Source organism: Apteryx rowi, unplaced genomic scaffold (assembly GCF_003343035.1).
Source record: "Apteryx rowi isolate R43461 unplaced genomic scaffold, aptRow1 scaffold_57, whole genome shotgun sequence".
Classification (NCBI taxonomy): domain Eukaryota; kingdom Metazoa; phylum Chordata; class Aves; order Apterygiformes; family Apterygidae; genus Apteryx; species Apteryx rowi.
The window spans coordinates 1,012,065-1,027,915 of NW_020450838.1; the positions used below are offsets into that span (position 1 = coordinate 1,012,065).

The following is a 15,851-nucleotide window of genomic DNA, read 5'->3' on the forward strand; positions in this document are numbered from 1 at the left end:
CCCCCAGCGGACTTGTGCTCCCTCCCCGCCCGGCGGCCTCGTCCCCTCGCCCGCTGCCCCTTCCCTTCCCGCTGGGCATGTCCCGGTCCAACAGCGTGAGCCCCCCGGGCTTCGGCGGCCCCGCGCCCTGGGCGGCCACCGAGCAGCACCGCTCGGCCTGGGGCGAAGCGGAGGCCCGGGCCAATGGCTACTCCTACCCGCTGCCTCCGAACAGGTCCTCGGGCAAGAAGGCCTCCCGCATGGCGAGCAGGTGGAGGAGCGAGGAAGACTACGAGCCCCAGGCGAGCCGGAGCCGCGGGGAGAGCGGCTGCAGGATGATGATGAGCTTTAGGTCCAAATCCGCCTGGCAGGAGCACGGTGACGAAAGCCGGCGTCATCGGTCCCGCCACCCGCCCGGCGGAGATTCCCCCGCTGCCCCCAAYGATGCCAGCCCCCGGCAGCTGGGGGAGCAGGGGGAGGTGCGGCCCCGCTCTGTCGAGCTGGGGCTGGAGGAGAGACGCATCAAGGCCAAGATCGAGGAGCTGGAGGAGGAGGACGGGGACGAGGGGGACTCCGAGGCGGCCTTCTCCATGGGCAGCTGTTGCAGCAGCCTGCTGCAAATCTTCAGGTCCAAGAAGTTCCAGTCGGAGAAACTGGAACGCCTCTATCAACGCTACTTCTTCCGACTCAACCAGAGCAGCCTCACCATGCTGATGGCCGTGTTGGTGCTGGTCTGCGTGGTCATGCTGATATTCCACGCCGTGCACGGCCGCTACGAGGTGTCCTACGTCGTGGTGCTCTCTCTGGCCATCCTGCTCATGGTGGTGCTGTGCATGGTGTGCAACCGCAACGAGTTCCACCAGGACCACATGTGGTTGGCGTGCTACTCGGTCATCCTGGTGATCCTGGCTGTGCAAGTGGTAGGGGTTCTGCTGGTGTGGCCCCGGAGCGCCTCCGAGGGCATCTGGTGGACCGTCTTCTTTATCTACAGCATCTACACGCTGCTGCCAGTGCGGATGAGGGCCGCGGTCATCAGCGGGGTGGTGCTCTCTGCCATCCACCTGGCCGTCTCCCTCAAGATCAACGCTGAGGATAAGTTCCTCCTCAAGCAGGTAGGCGAGCCCCGAGCCCGTCCATGCGAGTGCTCTGCAGCCCTGACCTGGCTGCCGCTTTGAGGAGCGAGGAGAGTGGGGTTAGCTGAGTTTTACGGGCCTGCCTGATGCCGAAAGGCTAATAGGCTTTCGGTCGAAACCCCAAGCTGTCTGATACTAAGCAGGATTTTGTTCGACGTGGTGACTAGCCTGTAGTCCTGCTCCTTCGGGGCTGCCGTATTTCCTCCTTGCTGCTTTTCATTAATGTTCTGAACATAAAATAATAATAATAATAATCTTACTGGTTTCTAGTGACTGCTGTTTTAGCACACTATCAACCAGCCCTGCTAATGCCCTTCAGTTTTATTTTGTGTAAACAGCCCTGCGCTAAGCACACCTGTGGAATGGTATCTGCGCTTGCTGCCATGTCACTGAGAAATGTGTGGAAAAAGTCTTGTGATTTTTATCTGATAGAGGTTATCCTCGTGTGTAATTCTAGAAACTAAATTCAGTGGCAATGCAGTGTTTGCTTAGGCATCAGAGAGCGTGCTCCATATAAACATTAAATAAGCTTCTGATTTAACAGGAGGGTGTTCGCTCTGAGATGCACTGGAAATATCCATGGTAAAGAAGCCCGAACAGAGTTCATATGCAGCTAGCAGAAAAGTAAGAAGTATAGATGCAGATTATTATTTAACTGTAGTTGTGATATCATGTTTAAGTGGAGCAGCTCAATTCACAGGAACAATAAGACTATTATTGAATGCATTACAGTGCATTTTTTAATTACCATGTCCATATAAAAAACAGTAAAACAAGGAGCCACTCTTCTTTTCCAAGCAAAGGAAGCAGCCTTGGGGGTCGTGTGCTTTAAGCTTACAAGACTCCTTGGCAGTAGGAAAACCATTGACTTAAAATATTGCAGCTATATGGTAATCACTGTTGCTCTAAAGAGCAGGGGTCTGAGTAAGGATGAGTCTATCACCATACGCTTGTATGTAATTGGGGGTTGTTTTTTAAAATTTGGTGTTTGCTAGCTTACAGTTCTACCGCATAAGACAAAATAGAGCATTGCACCTTGCTGTGGCTGGCCTGAGTCTGTCCTCTAAATTGTTTTGGTTTCCACCTATTGCTGTGTCAGAAAAAGTTCTAGGGCTTTCTTTTAAATAAAACTCTGGTGGATCTGGGCTGCTGCTGCTTTGCTTTACAAAATATCCCCTGAAATTATTCCTTAATTCTTCTTTTTTTCTTCTTTCTATTCTCTTCTTTCCCCTCAGTTCATCCTGCTTGGATAGTTTCTGGCTTTAGTTTTAAGCTTGTTACAGATATTCTTATAAACTGTACATGACATTTTTCTTATGCTTGATACAAATGGGTTTTTGTGGATTTCCAGTAGAGCATACCCTGTAAGCAGGACGGTTACTATTTTTCTGCTTCAGCTGGAAAAGTTGGCAAATGTGCTCAGCTCTGCTTCTGCAAAGCCTTGTGCATGTTCTTAACTTTATAAACAGAGAGTTGTCCCATTCAGTTGAGCGTATTTGGATATTGTTTTCTTAAATATGAAAGCAAAGCTTGTCAGGATTACGGCCAGAAGACTTAAAAATCTGATGCAAGCAAAGTTCAGTTTGAAGGATACTAATAAGTGCATGAAATGCTGTTACATTGGAAAGCGTTGATAACTATTTTAACAAGAAGGAGCCTAAATCACAAAGGCCAAGTCATTGACTCCCTCCCTGGAGAATCTGGGATAAGCTCAGGCTCCCAGCTGCTTATTCAGATCACTAGACCTGCTCTCTCCCTTCCCAAATGCAGCAGGGTTATTTGTAAGAGGTTAAGAACTACGAATGCATGTGCACTTGTCAAAGGTAAGACATGGGCAGCAGATGATGACGATACAGTATTCACAAATCTCTGCATTTCGCGGTTGTTTTCCCTCTCCTACGAATGTTGGGTTTTACGGCAGGYTGGGAGTAAGAGCTCAGTTAAAGAAGGAGGCTCTTAGGAAGGAAGGTGCTTGGGAATCTTCTTGCTTTGCTTTCAGATACAAAGGTCTGGATCCTAATGTGGTCTCAACTGGCCCTAGCGCTCCTGAATTCCGTGGCGTTGTTATTCAGGGCCAAGAATCAAATTCTTTGTACGTTTGCCTATGTACGTGAGCTGCTATCTCTGGCTGCCTGATAGAAAAACCCGTTTCTGCAGAGCACGTTGTCTCCCAGCTATCAGCAGGCCTTTCTCGCTGGGGCTGTAGCCGGTTGCCATGGAAATCTGTTTTGTTCGGCTCTGCCCCGCTGATGCGTGTAAGCCCTGTTTCTCCCTTCAGACTAACACTGGCAAAGGTGGATGGAGACCAGATAAATCAAGAGGAAGGGGTTAAGTTGTTTTCAGTGACTTCACTCTGGTAGTCGCATCGGGCTGGATTTTGTGGAACAGAAGTGGATAGTGAATAGCGTTTGTGACTATGTGACCAGATGGTTCTTTATCCGTAGCATTCATAGGAGAAAGACTGCTTAGAACTTGTATCCCCTCTCCTCATTTAACCATAATACTTAAGTGAGTTCCTTTGTGTGTGTGTGTTTTTTAAATCTCCTCTCAGTTGCTTCTAAGCCTGGAAAAATCATACACTTGTTACGATCTGCTAAAATTTTTGTAATAAGCTGGATGACTCTTCTGTAGACTCCTGAGCACTTTTATGAGGCTCAGGAGCCTGCTGAAAACCTTGCTGCATCTCTAAAGAAAGGGGGTGAAATTATTGTTGGTTGTAGGTCCCTTTCAGGAGAAAGGGAACTTGTTGGATTCCCTTGCTGAGAATGCATGCTTTTATTGTCTGAATTAAATTGCTCTCATCACTACTGGACTTCTCTGTCATCAGACTTTCTGGTCCAAGGCTTATGCTGCTCAGGCTTGTATCTTTGAATGCGTAGGCCCCTGGCCATTGATTCACAAAAGGGTTAAGGCGCTCAGCTGTTTCTGAATTGGGATGGGAATAAAGGTGGCTGTGATTTGACTGAACTGCCTTTTTTAATAATTTTTCTGGGGTCACAGGACTTTGGAAGGAGGCTCTGACTTCTCTCTGCTAACCTGAGGCATCTGGGGTCTGTCAGTCACGAGTACAGTACTGTGAGTGCGCTTAGCAAAAGCAGCAGGTATACTTGGTACCTGCGCGAGTCTGATCGGGTAGAGACAATGATTTTGGCTTCTTGCATTTTCTGTCCCAGTTAAACATCAATTCTAATTAATATGATTTACTGCATTATGTGGCAGACTCTTTCAAATGTATCCAGTGCTGAGGGAGGAAGAGAAAAAATATCCTCTTTGAGAGTTTACTCACATCCAAAGACTACTGCTGGAAACAGAGCATATTAAATGTATAACACTACTCAACCTACCAATTTGATTGTGTAAAGGTTCCTTGTGTACCTGTGATCAATTAATTCTAGAGGGATTGCCTTCAGATTTATTTGGGAGAGGATGAGTGAATTTGTCTTTACGTTTTTGTCCTTGTGTTATCCTGGGAAAGTTTGGCTTACAAATGTGATTCAGTGCACAAATGTCTGTGTCTTCCTTTCTTTGTATATGCTACATATCTCTTCTTAGGCCAGACTTTTTCCATGTGATGGCTGTGATACACCTTCAGGCTCTGAAAATACAGTGGACTCCAGAATTCATATAAAAAGTACTTTACATGCTAATGAGAGTAATACTTAACTGAGAAAGGAATATACTAGTTATTGATAACCTGTCTTGCATTCACAACAAAGATGATACCATGATACTGAGATTTAATCTATGTTCCATTAGAAACAACCCACCTAGCTGGCCCACAAACTCCATACAGACATATGGGAAGAACTTACAGTATATGGGTTGCAGATGCTTAACTTAAATCATGTGAGTAGACCTATTGCCCTCAGTACAGATAGTCTTGAGTAAGCACTGGCATTTTTGTAAGACTAGGGGCTAAGGGACAGGGAGTTTCACAAGAGAATTTGTTGGGCTCTGAATCAGAGTTAAAAAGGAATGGGGATTGTGTGTGGGAGGGAGTGGAGGAATAAGAGTAAGGGATAAGAATGCAATACACAAACATCAAACAAACTCATGGACTGAGGTTAGATTTAGTCTCGTTTTCCCATCCAAACCTGTTTTATTGTAACTTTCTGAGGTTCCTTGTTCAAGGATACAGTTAAGCCTCTGTAGTTTATTAACTCATTGTGAGTGGGTGACTGTTAAGATAGCATAAAAACAGAAGACTGAGGGGTTTTTTTTTTTTTTTGGTCTTGTATCTGTAAAGCCATGAAAACAGAAACTGAAATGTTCAGATCTTTTCTTCCCCAACTACTACTGCAAACCTTCTACAAAGGATTTTAAATAGCAGAGCTTTGAACAGCTGCCCCAGCACATGGCTCTTGTTTATGGCACTCAGATTGAGGACTCCTGATGTTGAGCTCCTTGTTGCTCAGCCCCATTCCATACGCCTCCATCATAACAACATTACATTAATACTCCTCATCCTTCACTTCTGAGAAATGTGTATGTGTTGGCCTTTCTCCCTGTCAGTCYGTGTTAATGATATGTGATTGATCCGCAGCTGCATGGTGGCTCTCTTGAAAGTGTAGCGTTTCGGTTTAACCATTTCTAGGAAGATGTTGCTATGAGAACGTGTGCAGTTTCTCTTTTTCCTTTCCCTAAACAAACCGTCACTTCAGCTGGGCTAAAAACAACTTTTTACTGTAATAGGATATTGACTTGTGTCTTGTGGATATCTTCTGGCTTCTCAGAAAGATGCTTTTTAGATGCAATTTAATTAGCATTCAATGAGAAGCTAGTTACCTAGCAGGAGAAATGGAACTGTATGTTTCATCTGAATCGCAGCATGCTCAAGGCATGTTGATGATGACTGATTTTGAGACTAGCAGATTCTCAGATATGTGTTACTGAAGTCACTGTAATGCACTTTCATGGTTTTATAGTAGCCTTTATTCATAAAGAAAGAGAAACGTGCAACTAAAATACAGATGTACGTGTCGTTTCTTTACAGTTTTCTCTCTCCTCCAGCTGGAAGGTAAATTTGAGTAATATTCATTTAGGACCTGATGTTAAGGCCCTCRGCTACATGGGGCCAGATGCTGCATGTCTTACAGCATGTGATATTTTGTTCTGCCTAAATGTTGATTTCAGTCAAACTGCTCATACAGTTAGATGTGCTCCAGCAAAAGTAACAATTGAAGAATTTGCCTGAGCAGTAGGTTGACTTAAGTCAGTAAAAGTCCAGTATTTGGGGCCTTTAGTTTGTGAAAACAGGCAACCTGAAGCATTCAACAACTGTTGCACTGATAATTGCCTTCCCTGGTGTAATTCTCTAATAGACGTAATTAAATTAATCCGTGAGGTATTGTATATCAATTAGTCCTTAGTAGAAACATTGTCTGTATCTCTTGGGAGTGCATATGTTGCTTGAGGTTTATAAAGGCATATCTGTTTTTCTTTCTTATATCTTAAATTACCCTGTGATCCTGCCACCTCCTAATCTTCCTCCCATTCTTGTTCCCCTGTCCCACCCCAAATCTGTTTGCTATTTTACTGAAATGTTCACTGGTACCAAAAACTGTTAGTGGAATTGTGTTTCCTGAGTGCTGTGTGCCTGTTTTCTCTGTGCCACTGGATTCGCGATAGGTGCGTTGTCTGGGTAAACTGACCCATTTGACTTGTTTCTGTGAGCCTTGCGGTAACGATCACAGTCCTATAGCTGGCTTGGAACTTGGTGAATTGAATATGAAGCTCGGTGGGGATGATATAGGTGCATTGCTGCTCCAGAAGCACTAATTCTAGCAAAAGATTTGTCCTTCTAGGTGCTTTTATGATACGCTTGAAAAAGCAGGGTATGCTAGTTCTGTGTATTTCTGGAGGGATGAAGATATTTCAGCAAAATCGTGGCAGATTACATTAGGACTTGTGAGGCAGAACGATAGCTTTGGGGGCTCCAATCTTACAAAGCAGTTGTTGTCAACTTGTCCTTAAGTGTCCTGGCTCTATAGTTTGGTTTGACACAATTGTGACCCTTAAACTCTGTCATAGACCTGTCCGAGACAGGACATCTTATTTACATGGTCTTTCATTATTAACTGCATTCGGATGAGACATAAACCTGAATCGCAGTAGAAACTAAATGTTGATGATCCTAGTGCTAAAGGCTCACTGGAACTTGTTCTGCCTTCTCAGAGCCTGGATCAGCTGCAGCACTTCCTAAATGCTGTTTTTCTCCAAGTTAGCTGTTGCTTGGACAGTGCTGCTGAAGTCAGGGATGGAAGAAGACTGGGACCCTGCCCAGCTGGAATGTGAACTTTGGGCACCAGACTGTTCTCCAAATACATTAAATTTGTATTTGATTAGCTAATCTTTCAGTCATGCACCACAGATCCCTCTGACTCTTAAGAAGAAAATTGGAAGAATTGCTAACTCTTTGGCCATTTTAGTAACTGAAACACTGTCTTTTGGGAATAACTGGTTTTGTCTTTATGGGATATTGCTCTCACCTTCTAATCAAATCAACAGAACCTTCCTCCTGCCTGGCACAACATGCAATGAAAAGTCTCCAGCAGCAGTTGTAACACTGACAGGTAAAAATTGAAATTATTTTGACAGCAGCTTCCATGTGTGTGGTAAAACAGTCTGTCCTGTAGCTGTTAGTGGCTTCTGAGAACCTGTGCGTTGACAAGTTCCTGTCCTCCTCCTTTTCTTTTTTTTTTTTTTTCCCCTGTGCGGTTGGGTGCAGTTCAGAGAACATACCTGCTTTTGTTTGGGGAGGTGGAAGACAGTGCTCCAAATTCTGCTAGCCTTGGGCAAGCTTTATCTTCCTGTCTGCTTTTATCTGTGCAAGGTGGCTTGTAAATGCTACAATAAATATGTACCCAAAAAAATGTAGTGCAGAGGGAGTTGGACTGCACCAGTCTCCCCAGAGCCTTCCAACTAGTACATGATTTGCCACATGCTTTTTTCATGGCCCAGAGGGGTAGGATGCTGACAAAACGTGTGAGAGGAATGTGAAGATTCACAGCTTCTGGGAAGCGGGTGGGGTTCCTGTATAACTAGTATGTGACTTTTTTCATCTCCCGTGAGTCCTGTGTTTTGATGTGGGATGTAGTCAGTGTTAGTTCCTTCCCTCCTTCTGAAGTCTAGCCTAGTGATCTTAACTTGTGATATCTTGCATTCAGGGGATGCTTTCTTCTTTGTGTTTTTAAATTGATGATACTTTTTTTTTTTGGCTTTTCCCAAGGAGTACCATTCTGCTGCCAGAAGTTTAAATTGATTCATTATCATGGAGTCCTTAGGCAAGGTAAAAACCCAAGGGGAAATCTCGCGTGGGTGAAAAAACACAACCCCAAAGATTAAAAAGGATAATCTAGATATGAGGGGGTGTGAGAAAGAGTCAAGAAGTTTTAGTGTCTCTTGAACACCAAAATGTTCTCACCTTGTTGCAGGAAAGCTGGAAACTTCTAGCACTTAATAAGATCACACACAAAATGGTTGTCAGCCCAAGATACGAGTCAAAATGCTTTTTAGCACCTGCAACTGGACTACTCCCAAGAAAATCTGTACTTGATGTTTTATGATGATGAGTCTTGCCAGCCTCATCATTGGCAGATATAGGAATGGCGTCATTGAACAGATCTGCAGTGGAATTTAGCATGAGATAATCCTGTTCTGACACTTAGAAATGGACTAAGCCAAATTAAAACTCTGCCTTTAACTTCTGTTTTCAAACTCATGTTTGAACATTTGGGAAGCTCTTCCCGCCAAGAAGTCTAATAATCAGACAAGCTTGTGAGCTACTGCAATCAGACACATTCAGCTTTGCACTGCAAAGGTGACACATTTATGAATGGCAAGAGACCCCACAGCTTCAGAATTCATGGACAATATTGGCATCACTGACAAAATCCCTCCTAGTGCTAGGCCAGCCTCACTGATACTAGTAGGAATTCCTTTTTAGCATTTGCTACAAAAAGTTTCATCATAGCATCAGGCTTTCTTTGTTCTGCAAATAAAATACCTTTATGTACTTCTTTTTTTTTTTTCTCCATTTCCATCATGAGTCATTAATGCGATTGGGATGTATCTTTGTTCTCTTCCCTGGACATAAAGAACACAAATCATGTTTGTGTGTTTAAGATGTTACCTGGACTGTCTGCGCTGATAGCGTCAGTGTGCACCATGTGGTCGTCATACTCACRTCCTTCCTACCGCTTAGCAGCAGAGATACTAGAAGATACATATCTCAAAGTAGCCTGAATCCTGCCTATGTGACTGATTCCTCTGCAGTTTGAGTGACGAGCTTTCAGATGAAATATTAAACTTTCTCTTCTTTTCATCAAAGTTTCACACATCCATGGAACACTCATAAATTTTCTTTCTGGGAAGTGGGTCTTTATGGTATTACACTGCCTACCTATCATCCTCCCTCTTTCTGGGAAACTTTGGTTTTGGGGGGTGGGGGGGTAGAGCTGTGGATTAAAGCCACTCTACAAATTTAACATACACATTCCACTAGTATCAGAGTGCATCTTTGAGACAGTAAACAAAGGACTGTGCTGATGCAACAGAGGAGGAATATAAATAGTTTTTTTTCCCCCTGAAGACATTAGAAATGGATCTCTCAAAGCAGCGACTCACGCAAACTGTTTATTCCTTAAATGTGCTTGCAGCTTGTATAAGACATGCTGTCTCACTTCATAGTTGAAAGAAAAGGCTATGACATTGCTTGCAAGAATATGTCATAAGACATTTCTAATGCAGACAGCTGCCTGGCTGTRTTTTCCCCTTCACAAAAAGCCACGGCTCTTTCTCTCTATTTCCCTCTCTAGAGTAAATGCCACAAGCGTTGATCTTTGTGCACCTCAGACTCTGGAAACTGAATTCCTAGAGCTAGCGATGTGGTAAGGGACTACTCAAATCAGTATTTCTAAAAACAGTCAGCTTGCCAGTCAGCCCACAGATGACAGAGCTACTCAGACAGGCTTGCTGAGTGATGAATTCTTTCCATTTGCTGGGAGCTACCCAACAGCAGCTTTGTCCATATTCTTGCTTAATGTATGTGGATTTATGCACAGAATTGCACAAATGGGCAGACGAAGCAATGCATTATTAATGAAGATGATGTTTCCAACTGAATGGGATTTCTTTTTTCGGGTAGGTGGTTACTAATAATCTCATAGAGGAAAGGAAGCAATGCTGTGTGGTGGGAGATGGTGTAGTTAAAATCTATCAGTCTCACCAGCCTTAAATGCTGACTGCAGCCTTTAAAGCTGTTAAACATGAGATAGGTTACTAGTATGGGTACTGCTATTCTGAAGTGAAGTCTGTGGGTCTTAATGCCAGGAAGGAGTACTATGATCATTTAACACAGTCCACAGAACTTTTCTCTGACACATAATGATTTCTTCTGTTCAGTTGGTATGGAGGGGGAAAAAAGTTAAATACTGAATTACACAGTATTTGTCAGTTGAAAAAGGAATCTGCAGTGATCTCTGAGCTGAATATGAACAGAACTAGCGATTTCTCTTCCCCCTTCCCCCCCATCCCCCCAAAAAAGGAGAAGATTGTAACACCCTGTGATGGAACATATTGGGAGTAATTTGCTGCTCAGGGTGGCATCTTCCACTTAAGACATAATGCAGATGGTCATGTTAGTTTGTGAAGGGACTCTGACATCATGCCCAGATTTCATACTGCGTAATTGTGTTCTTGCCTTCTTAACTCTAGTTGAATATGGCATTTTTCTGTGCTCATTTTCTATTCTGAACTCTTTAACAGTAAACGACAGCGCTGTCGAATAGCTGCTGTGCATGCAAGTGATTTTACACCCATAGCTGAGAAACTTGCAAGGCTGTTGACAAGCCAGAAAAATGAGGGAATAAAGTTATGAATTGTATCTTCTTAGTTATGTTAGTGTGCTGGAGCAAGTGCCATGCTGCTGATAAGCCTGATAGATACATTGATAACTTTTGAAAGCTACTGGTGATGATACAGTTGAAGGGTATCTCCTGAGGTCAGCTACACCATCCCACGGCACCAAGGCAAGACCAACTCGGTCTCAACCATTTGTGGCAGGTCCTAATCACACATCTATCTATCTTAAAAAAAAAAAAAAAAAATCCTGGGCATATGTGCTTTGGGGTCACAAAGATGCTGTTTTGCTTATTTTTAAAGAGCCTAGGTGGGATTTGAGGAGGAAATAGTAGGGAAGAGAAGTCCATAACTAGGACTCTGACTTCTTTTCCTCATCTTATGAAACTGCCTCTTAGCTTCCTTGTTTTACCTTATCTCTACTTCCAAAAAAACACCTGAAACCTGCAGTTCTCCATCTTTATTTGTAACAAACAATGAATTTGTATGACATCTGGCATGGCTGGGTCTCATTCCTGAGGCAAGGCCTTCTTGAGAGCACTGCAGTACAAATAGTAAACTTGGACACTGAATGTCCTTTCACAGGTGACTTCCCTTTCGATGTGTAGTCCTTCTCAGCTGTTTTGGACAGGTGCACTTAATTAACTTCATTCCTGACTCATTAGCACATTAGGGTTACTTCAGGGGCTCTTAAGCTGTATGCTTCTTGCAGCTACCATGGAAATGGCTGTGAATAATTACTTAAGGAAATATTTCCAAAAGTATTTCCAAAAAAAATTTGTCTTTCATTAGATAAAGTGAAGAGGTTGCATTTTTTCTTTAACTGATGTAGGTAATGAGTATCTGGCTGTAGTCATGAAACCAATTAGAGTACACATGTCCACATGCACCCCAGTTGTGCCACAGGAAACCACTATACAGAGACTGCTGTCCACAGCTGCAATCACCTTATTCTACTATTTTAGATGCAAATAAGATCCAGTAAATTTAATTCACTCTCAGAGGGAACACAAACTAAATAAAGTCACATTTGCTAAGAGGAGCATTCACACAAGTTTAACAAATCTTCCTCAATTTATTTTGATGGACTTTTCTGACCAGACAAACCTGTACTGCAATATCTTCAGGGTAAGACACTCCAGCATGCGTAAGTTGGGAGTACCTAATGTTACCATAGTGCATTGCCCATATATGCTGTTTTCTATTAACAGAGATACAGTGTCACCCTCTGTTCTGCATGCTTACCCCTTTGGCAAGGACTGGGGCCAGTTGTGTTAGGGACAGAGCCAAGAGAGTAGCTTATCTGTCACGTTTCGCCTGCCCTTGACCCTGTTACCAAAGCTGCTTCTCAGGACCCTGATCATGAGTGTCTCCTTGATATGGCCCCTTCTGTGCCAGGAGCTGCTGCAACTACTCCCAACTCATCCCACGCAGAGGCATGATCTGCTTTCAAAGCTCTTGGCCTCTTGGTTGGGGCTGAGAGGGAACCTTTCTATTGCCAGGTCCTTAGCAGCTGTGTCCATGATAATATCCTGTAATAAGATGTAGGCCTAGGAGCCCAAGTTGTTAAACACTGAAGTGGCAGGTGACACTGTTCTGTGGCACTTCAGGAGTAAAATCTTTACTGGGGACCTTCCTTCACTTGCTTAAGTTCTTCCTATGTTTAAGCCACCTACAGTAYCGCCTGCACTGATTCAGCCAGTGCTTCCCCATGACATCACTGCATCCGTTCTATGTAAAATGTCACGGGTAAAGATCTTTACAGCCCCTCTGCCTGCCAAACCTTCTGCTTGAGGTTGTTAGAGAAGTAGGATGCTCTGCTCAAACAGGTGGCATTGTAACATTGGCTTTTTGGTGGAAACTTAAGGTTTGGTTCTGGYTGGAGTGCGAGAAGGTATTGATTTCCTTTTAGTATAGAGGGAAAAAAAAACAAAACTGAAAGGTGCCTTTTGCACAAACAGTGGCTTTAATTAGGGCTGTAGTTTGCTGGGCTGAGTTAAACAGCTTTTGAATCTTAATGGCCTGGATACCTCTTTCTCCCTCTACTAGTCCCTGTCCTGGTCAAATTTAATAGGAATTTTACCTCTGTTTAAGCCATACCTTAATTCTTCATTGCCTTGTCTAGTTTTTATTTATCACCACTGGAAATGAGTTGGAATCTAAATGTGTTCTGCCTGTCACCAAAAATATCTTTTTCCCCTCTGGCTGCTTGCAAAGTGCCTTTAACTTCCCTCAGGGCTTTTCTGTATGAAGGGACAGCTGGTGTAGAACAATAGTGGCTGATTTACTCTGATCAATCCCCACATTACTGAAAAGCATCTATTTTATACTAGCCACCCTGCAGTGCATGCTTTTCAGAGACACTCTGGTGGGAGATGCATCTGCAGTGTCTCCACTCTCTCTCCCCAACCTGACTCCTTTGTAGGTCCTGAAAAAACCCTTGAGAAAAAATACTATAAATATTTAGTAGTGAGAGGTGTATTTTTCTCTCCTCCCCCAGTATGATAATTGATCGCCAAAGTTTTGGTTTTGTGGAGTTTGTTCGCGTGTCCTTTGGCAGCAGAGCCTGCCAAAGAGACTATCAAACTCAGCAACCAAAATGATCTTGCCCCCAGTCTAGTTTTAGTCCAGCTCAGCTAAAGTTAGTCCATTTATTTGGACCAAAATGGGCCAGGGAGTGCACATACTCACCGGAGCTGGCAGACTGGAGGGGTGGGTAACATCTAGGGGAGAACAGCAGCAAGGAACCAAGAGCAAGCACAGATGCAGCTGAAGGTGCATCCTGATAGGGATGCGTGGTACTTCAGACTTGGGCTGGAGGGAAGAGCATAAAGCTATATTTTCAGGAAACCTTTGGCATAACAGGAGAGAAGATGGCCCTAAGCATGGCGTTTCCACCTGTTGCATACCTGCAGCCCACCCTTCCTGTTTGCTTGCTCTCTTACCTCCTCAGTGATGTGAACAGCCATAGGAAGAGGGGTCGGGCAGTGTAGCTCTGTGTTCCTGCTACTGGTGCTGATTTTTCTGGTGCACTTTACATGTGTGGGTAGCTAAGATGAGCCCCAGTAACTGTCAGCTTTCACTGACAGCAATCAAATGTTATTCCTCACTGACAAAAGGAAAGACAGTTGTATAAGGTACCTGCAGCTGCAAGTGAATCTTCACGGCCCTGTACTCCAAAGTGACAGGAGAGAGCAGTTTGTTTCAGTAGCTGATACCTCCTCTTACCTCAGTAAGAAACTCCAAACTTTGCTTATATTTATTTTGAGTATCTCCAGCAGTCTGGCTAAAAGTTCCCTCTTCAGCCTTTAAACAAATTGCAGTGGATAACTTGATTAAAAAGGGACATTGCCTCAACTCCCTCCATTTTGCTTTGGTATGAGTAGATTGTGTGAGAGCATCATTTAGCAAGTTTTGTTTTGGAAGCCTCCCCTATTCTGTGGGATTAGAGTAGCACCTGCTCCCTTGCACTTCATGTGAGAGCTATTTGTTATCACAGCATGGGAACTGGTGCTGCAAGTGAAGTCAACACAGGTGTTTTCTGGCTCTTTAATGGCTTGCTTTCCTCCTCTGCCAAAAGAGCAACCAGGTAGTCTCAAGGGAACCTGCTGCCTTCTGATATTTAATTTGCTTCAGGCTTGCTTTGGCATTCTGCCTCTTTCTTCTGCTGCCCAGCTTGGCCCACTTGCCTGCTCTTGCTACCAGCATTGTAGAGGAAACACAAGATATTTCTATAAAGTCAGGCTATGACTTGCTCAACATGCTGCAGTTGGGCCTAACAGTTCTCCAGCACCATCCTTCCCTTAAGTGCTTTTTCAGTTTCTGACTTCTTTTCAGCAGAATGTTTGAGTGATTTCTGCTGAACTACAGTGAAAATTTCATCATCTGGCAAAGGAACATGCAGGTGAGAAATTGCAGAACAATTCTTCTGTTATCCGTCTTTTTGATTTAGGTATCACAGTGATAGGGGCTTAAGATATCTGTGATACACAGTGTTCATCTGTGACCACACGTGATTTTTTTGCAGAAGTGTATATATCCTGGAGGATGTATGGAGTGTGTATAAACTCCATATATATGGAGTTACATGGTGTGTGTCTTAACTGGAATATTAACTGCTCAAGAAGATTTTTAAAACAGGAGACTGGATAGGAAATGTCTGGCAAAACAGACTGGCAGCTGAATACTGACCAATTATGGGAAAAAGCTATGGGTTTAAATGCTAGAAGAGACCTTGCAAGATATTGACAGTAAGAGGAGGGCATGGAAATGCATGTGGAGCATACTAATTTGATCACGTGTTTTGGTGCAGGCCTCCTTGTATGGCTTTCCTTGTTGCAGCAGAGCATCTTGTACCATGGATCACCCATCCAGGTTTGTTTTTTGAATGCCTAACAAGCAATATATGCAGAGTGTCTCCAAATATGCCTTTTCATAGAAAGCTTCTAGTTTCTGAAACACATTTTTGAGATGGAAGCTATTTTTTCATGGGGTAGGACTGCTCTGGACTAAAGCATAGAGTAGGAAGCTTCACTCTGAATGGATGTGGTAYGCAAGAGCTCAGCTTTAGTCCCTCTAGTCACTTCAAAAAGAAGAAAAATTACCTCAGAGAATGCTTCCACTGAAGATTATATGCTGGGTGAATGGTGTTACTTTGAGAGCCTTGTTCTTATGCTCCACGGATCATCGAGACAGCTCAAATATCAGCCATTTTTTCTTTCTAAACACAGTTAGCATGCACAGAGAAACAAGCAAGTTGATGCTTTCTAGATATGTGGGTCAAGTGCTGTTTTGCTGAGGAAATGGGGAGGTTTTTATTTAGCCTGCATTAATGCACAAGCATTTCCTAATTTTGTTGCACTGAATTCCTACACCATTACT

General features: G+C 43.6%; 1 protein-coding gene across 1 annotated transcript in view; it reads left to right on the forward strand.

Moving 5' to 3' along the window:
• The first annotated feature begins 55 nt into the window (after positions 1–55).
• The window catches only part of ADCY5 (adenylate cyclase 5), a 224,179-nt gene continuing 208,383 nt past the window's right edge, over positions 56–15,851 (forward strand). Inside the window, exon 1 of the mRNA XM_026082174.1 lies at positions 56–1,091. Within this exon, the coding sequence (XP_025937959.1) occupies positions 78–1,091 (1,014 nt within the window). The 5' untranslated portion in view covers positions 56–77. The remainder of the gene's footprint in view (positions 1,092–15,851) is intronic.